This window comes from Anomalospiza imberbis, chromosome 5 (assembly GCF_031753505.1).
Source record: "Anomalospiza imberbis isolate Cuckoo-Finch-1a 21T00152 chromosome 5, ASM3175350v1, whole genome shotgun sequence".
NCBI lineage: Eukaryota > Metazoa > Chordata > Aves > Passeriformes > Viduidae > Anomalospiza > Anomalospiza imberbis.
This window is the reverse complement of record NC_089685.1, coordinates 69,455,410-69,461,351: the sequence shown is the minus strand read 5'-3', so window position 1 is coordinate 69,461,351 and position 5,942 is coordinate 69,455,410. Positions and strand designations below refer to the sequence as shown.

The 5,942-nt window shown below is 47.0% G+C and overlaps 1 protein-coding gene across 1 annotated transcript; it reads right to left on the bottom strand.

Moving 5' to 3' along the window:
• Window positions 1-2,070: 2,070 nt before the first annotated feature.
• Window positions 2,071-5,616, bottom strand: PEX26 (peroxisomal biogenesis factor 26). The gene is made up of 5 exons (XM_068191880.1): window positions 5,314-5,616; window positions 4,793-4,933; window positions 4,129-4,442; window positions 3,266-3,412; window positions 2,071-2,864 (listed from the first exon to the last, which is right to left on the bottom strand). The coding sequence occupies exons 1-5, from the start codon at window positions 5,484-5,486 to the stop codon at window positions 2,761-2,763; spliced, it is 879 nt and encodes a 292-aa protein (XP_068047981.1). The 5' UTR covers window positions 5,487-5,616; the 3' UTR covers window positions 2,071-2,760.
• Between the last annotated feature and the right edge of the window lie 326 nt (window positions 5,617-5,942).

The following is a 5,942-nucleotide window of genomic DNA, read 5'->3' as shown; positions in this document are numbered from 1 at the left end:
TGCTACACTGATAAAAATACTGGTTTCAGGCATTATCCCTGAAACAGAGAACTGTGCTATGCATTTTTACTTTTTATTTGCATAATTTTCTCCCCTAATACAGTAAGGTCAGAACTGTAGTTAGTTCTAATATAAAGATACATTAATCTAATAATGATGAATACCAGATACTTTATTCTTGGTAGTATTGGTCTTGGCCATGCCAAAATGCAGGCTTACACTCTACCAAAATCATCAGTGGATTAGATCTCATCAGATTCACACTGAAGACATTCTCTATTTAATTCAAATATGCTGAAACTATGAAACAATGTGAAACAATTCTTGAATACTTTGATATACTTTGTAGTGTATCGATACAATAAACACTTTTCTTTTCATATACTCAAATCACAGCACAAACAAGCAACTCTACAGAGGTAAATCAGTAGTCACTTTATTATAAAAATTAGATACTGCAGTTTTAGTATTAATTGCAAAAAAAACCCTCTGATAGCTTATTTCTGTCTTCTTGCTCTCTCATGATGCATTAAAAACAATATAAATTCTAAATCAGTAGTACTCCGATAAAGTCAAGGTTACCAACCTACACTTAAAATAAAGTTGAATGTTAAAAGTCCTAGTAAAGGACACTTAACAGCATCCTAAAATCTATGTATGGCCTGCTGAAACCACTGGTCCAAACCAACCTCCAAAACAGCATCTCTGCCATCCAAGTAAAAATGATGCCAGAAGACTACAGCAAAAAGTGTTCATTACCTAACAGTCACTTTGATAAGAATTTGGCCTGACTTCAGAGTGAAGTTTGCCATTTCATTAACTGGCTCACAAAGGATTTAACCGGAGGCCTTGCAAAGCAGCGGGGCAGAGGACTGATCCTGGTCATTTCTTGGAAGAGCTCAACTCCAGACAGAGCTTCTGTGTTTCATGCTATCTGATTTGACATCAAGTGTTGGTTTCAGTAATAAACTGAAATGTCAATATCAAAGCAATATCAAAGGCTGCTCTTCCCTGTGTGTGCAGTATATAAGAAATTACTTTTTTATATGGAAAAGCTATGTGCTACTTAACCTGGCAGACAAAAACTTTGGGGAGGCATATGGGATTGCTTTGGGGTTTAAAATCTCTTGACACAACTAGGAAAGGTCATTATTACACTCACGAATAACCTGAGTTTGTCTGACAATTATGCTGGGGTGTAGTTCTTTTTGGGATAATTTATGAGGAAACAGACAACTGTTTTTACTACTGAAGATGACACTGTTTGCCAAGTGCCCCAGTAGGGAGCAAAGCGACAGATCACACACAGTCTGAGGGTACCAACACACCCTGTGTGAAGAAAACAGCAACAGCCACCAGCTTGGAGTATAGTTACTGCTAGAGACAAAGGGCACTACTGCTGTCAGACACCACACTGGGATCTTCACTGGCTACTTCTCATGGGTTTGGTGTGGTCCCACCACAAAGGCTGCTCTGACAACATTCTGTAGTTTGGGCTGACATCCTTGAGTTTACACACCCTTTTGGCACAGGTGCTGGGATGACAGAGGCTAATTTGTCCCTGGCTTCTCACCTTTAACTTGTCCCCTCCAGCACACAACCGTTTAAAAGCAGTATTTTGTTAGATCAGTGCTCCCTCCTTGGAATTTACCTTTTGTCAACTAATGACAGATGGATGAATGGATGGAGGAGAAATGAATGTTCCAGCCCAAACCTCCAATTTCTGCCCCAAGTGGTCAGAAATGGAGCTGTCTGGTGACAGACCTGCAGGTGTACAATTCTCTTACCAATGATCTGGGGAAGGTCTTGTGATGTCAGAGAAGTATCTCTTTCTATAAAAAATAAACTTTTGTTCTGACTGACAGAGCACTACTAAATTACTCCCATCTAATCCAGGATTCTGGATACTGGGGCTCGGGGAGCAATTCTAGATATACAGAGAGACTTTTTGACATCTACATAAACAAAGCAAGAGGTAGGTAAAGAGTAAAACAAAGCCACAGCTTCAGTTGTTCAACTAGACAATAACATAGCATATAATTTGTGAGCATCCCGGGATGCAACAATAATTTTAAAAAATAAGTTTATTTCCTTACCACCACCACGAAGTGCTTCTAGGAATGACTATGCATCAGGCAAGCACTGAGTGCTGTAATTTGCATTTAAGAAGAATAGATACAACACAACAGTCTTTTTGGCCCAACTCCTCTTTTTTCTGGCTTAAATGACTAAAATCCAGTGTGCCTGTCCAAAGAGGCATCAATCACAAGAGAAAACATGGCTTTCACAATGCAGTAGGCTTTAATTTCTCCAGTGTTTTTTCTTCCATGTGCTTGTCCTAAATCCCATGCTGCAGGAACTGGGCTTTTCAGATGTCCTCAGGGAAAAGAGAATATTCCCCCAGTCACTGGTCCTCCAGGAATTGCACTTGTTCAGAGAACTGCTCAGCATTTGCAAGGATGAGAACTTCTTCCGTAGTTCATAACTGGCTACACAACCCTCACTCAAGAGACACATCCAAAGCAAAGTGTTTGAAAAGGAGGATTCTTATTCACTTGTAGATATGGACGGAGTGGCTGTACCCTAGCGTTGGACAGGATCAAGCAAAATGTCAGGAATACTTGCTGTGGCTTCGAAATTCATACACCACCATTCCCTGTCTGAAGAGATTCCAGGAGTCCACATCTCAGATTTGGACAGCCCCTGAAGAGCCTGGTAACATGCCCAAGACAAGGTGACACTTTCAGTGGAGGAAGACACTTAGTCTCGAACTGGAGGCCTATGGATTGGAGAAAGCACAGCTGCCCAAGCCTGTCGGAAGAGCTGGACCAGTTTGTAAATGAATGGCAGTGATGTGGGAGAAGCTGCAAAGCAGAACAAAAAGGTAAAACTAACTTGGTAAAACTAACTAGGTAAAACTAGCATACACTAAACATATTAAGAAAGAACGACCCCCAACTAGAATTAATAAAAACCTAGTTCTCTTCCTTCCTTCAATGAGGAAAAGGCTGAGTCTAGGACAGCTCTGCCTGCCTCTCACAGCCTGTACCTTGGCTGCTGGAAAGAGTCTGCAGAAAACTGGCATTTGTGGAGCTTCATCTTTCTACATGCACTTCAGCTGGAAACATTAAACACATTAAGTTCCTAGTCACCCAGCTTTTTTGTCTCCCTGAGACATTTACACAGACCAGATTTATTAAAAGCAACTCATTTCTTCTCTGTAACCATAATGGAATTTTTAAAATCGGAAATCTTAATCCTGTACCTGGATCTAATCTCACCACCACCAGGTACAGCAAAAAAGTAGCCAAGAGCATCTTCTTGTAAGGAAGTAAATAGAAGTGGTTTGACATGGAGCTCAGTGCTCTACGTAGCAACGTCAACATGGTCAGGAGCTTTTGGGACAGCACTCCTGGAAAACAAGAACAGAAAGGCTGTTAGGGCAAAGTAAAGTTTAAAAAGTAATCTCACAGATAGAGCCAATAAGAAATAAGATACAAGAAGTCTGATTGCATGAGAGTTGGGTTGGGTTTGGTTTTTTATATGACAGAGAAAGAGTATAACTTTGTAATACACTTCATTATAGTTCCTTTTTTAGGCATCTACTTTACTACAGTATGATCTTATACCACAGTAGTGCCAGCTTCTGTCCTGGGAGAAAACATCAAATGATTTACAGCTCTGGAGAAGAAGCAGTACTTTAAATGTGAGACAGGCATTGTTCTACTGGGACTCAACTGTAAATGGAAATGAAGCAAACTGTACACAGAGCCAACAAAACATGCCCCTAAAGGATTGCCAGGTAATCTTTGTCTTTTTTACTTTAAAAAAAAAACCAAAAAAAAAAAAAAAACCAAAAAAAAAACAAACCTCCACGGCGCTTTCAATCCTGGGCATTAATTGTCATCTCCTGACGCTGGCAGAGACTAAATATGCTTTGCAATTCTCAGCAAAGGTATCACTAAGTCTTTTATTTCCTGCTGTGATACACAAGGGAACTTCCTCATGGCCTGTTTATCATGGCAGTATTCTTAATAGGTAGTTAACACTTGCTACCCTTTGCCAGTAAGGGACCAACTTGAAATGAAACTGCAAAAAAGGAGCACAAACAGCAGAGGGAAAGCCCACCCAGGAGAGTTTCTGTGGCTGGGTCCTGCTGCTCCTCAGCAGCCGAGCGCGTCTCTTCCCGCCGAGTCCAGCGGCAGCGGCTCTCGCAGATGGTGCCGAGGAACTCCAGCTGCTGCTCGCTGTCAAACGCGGCACAGCCCCGCACCAGCTCCTCCGCGCCCTCGAAGCGCCCCAGCGGCAGCAGCACCTGCGCCAGGTACAGCTCCAGCAGCGACCCGAACTCGGGGAGCCTCTGGTTGGCGTGGGCTCTCAGCCAGCTGCTGCCGACCTCCAGCATCACCTGCGGCTCTCCCACTTTGCTGTACAGCAGGATACTGAGATGCAAGGGAGAAGTATGAGAAAACCCTGAGTCTTCGTGGAAGCTGACATCACTGACAGCTACTACCCACAAGCAGCTCTCATGAGGTATCGGTCAGGGTCGACATCAAAGCACAGAGAGAATTCTGAGGCAGAAAACAGAGCGGCTTTTGATGTTACTCTCTCAGCAAGACCCCTTTTAGACTTGATCACCATGAAGCAATCTCGCAGGCATGCTCCAGCACACGGAGAACAGGCCTGTCCCAGATCTCACTCACACCACACCAAGTGAACTATCACACAATACCCAAGTCAAACCTAACACGAGCCCCGTGTGTATATCCAACAGCAACAGACAGAAACTCACCACAGCTCCAGAACTTTTGGAGGCAGATGTTCAGGGACATGGTAGTACTGTAGGACCCAAGACAGAACTTCTCTCCACCGGTTCATCTCGGCCAGCGCCTGAATCCCCACAACACAAAGGGAGCATTTCACTTCGGCAAAACTGGTAAGGAACAGACAAGCTAAGTTAAGCGCTTCTTACAACCGTATTTCCCCTTGCATCCCTTCCAGTGCGCTTCAGTGCAGCCCAGCTACCACACAGTTCTCTGCTTCCGCTCCTTCCCCTCTAGGTGCCCCCTACAAAAAGGCCAATTCCAGCTCCGAGGATACGCGCTGTGACTGTATCTCTGAGAGAACGCAGGGAAGGCTCCTGGGCACGCCGCACTTCCCTCAAAAACGCACAGATGAAACGCGTTCGTATCGACAGGGCTAAAAGAAACCCCAAAGCAGCGCAGGCGTGGCCTGAAGTTCGAAGCCAGCCCGGCGCTGAAGCGGCACCGAGCAGCTTCCCGGCGCCACCCCGTCCGCTCCGTGCGCCCGCACCTCTCGCGGCCGGGGCCGGGGCCGGGGCCGGGGCCGGGGCCCAGGCTGTCGCAGCCCGCCTCGCACCGCTCCACGGCGGCGGCGAAGTCGCGGTGCAGCACCAGCAGGTCCGCCGCCTCCTCCAGCAGCGCGGCCGCCGGCGCCGGGGCCCAGGCGGGCGGCTCGCCCCGCATGGCGCCGGCGGGAGGGCTCTCCCCGGCCCCGCACGGCTCCGGCTCAGCCTCGGGCTCCAGCGCCGCCACTGCCCCCGCCGGGGCCCGGCTCCGCTCCACTCGGGCAGGCACCGGAAAGCCGGGATGGAGCCGCCCGGCAGCGGAAGGGCCGTCCCGGGGAGCATCCCCGGCCCCGCGGGCCGCCGGGACGTGTAGTCACTGCTGGCGGGCCGGGCGGGGGGCAGCGGGCATGGCTGCAGGGCTGGAGCATCTCTTACCAGGAAAGGCTGAGGGAGCTGGGTCTGTTCAGCCTTGGGAAGAGACGACCGAGAGGGGACCTCTTTGATGTGTATAAATACCTAAAGGGAGGTGCTAAGAAGATAAAGGCAGGCTCTGCCCTGTGGTACCAAGCAATAGGACAAGAGGCAACGGGCAGAAACTGATGCACAAGAAGTTGCACCTGGACAGGGGAAGGAA

What these genes read in the sequence shown, in the direction of transcription:
- PEX26 (XM_068191880.1), bottom strand. Translation starts at nt 5,486, where the DNA reads ATGCGGGGCGAGCCGCCCGCCTGGGCCCCGGCGCCGGCGGCCGCGCTG. An exon ending in CCCGGCCCCGGCCGCGAGAG is followed by an intron (nt 4,934 to 5,313) that starts GTGCGGGCGCAC and finishes GTTCCTTACCAG; the next exon opens with TTTTGCCGAAGTGAAATGCT. An exon ending in GGTGGTGAGATTAGATCCAG is followed by an intron (nt 2,865 to 3,265) that starts GTACAGGATTAA and finishes TCTGCTTTGCAG; the next exon opens with CTTCTCCCACATCACTGCCA.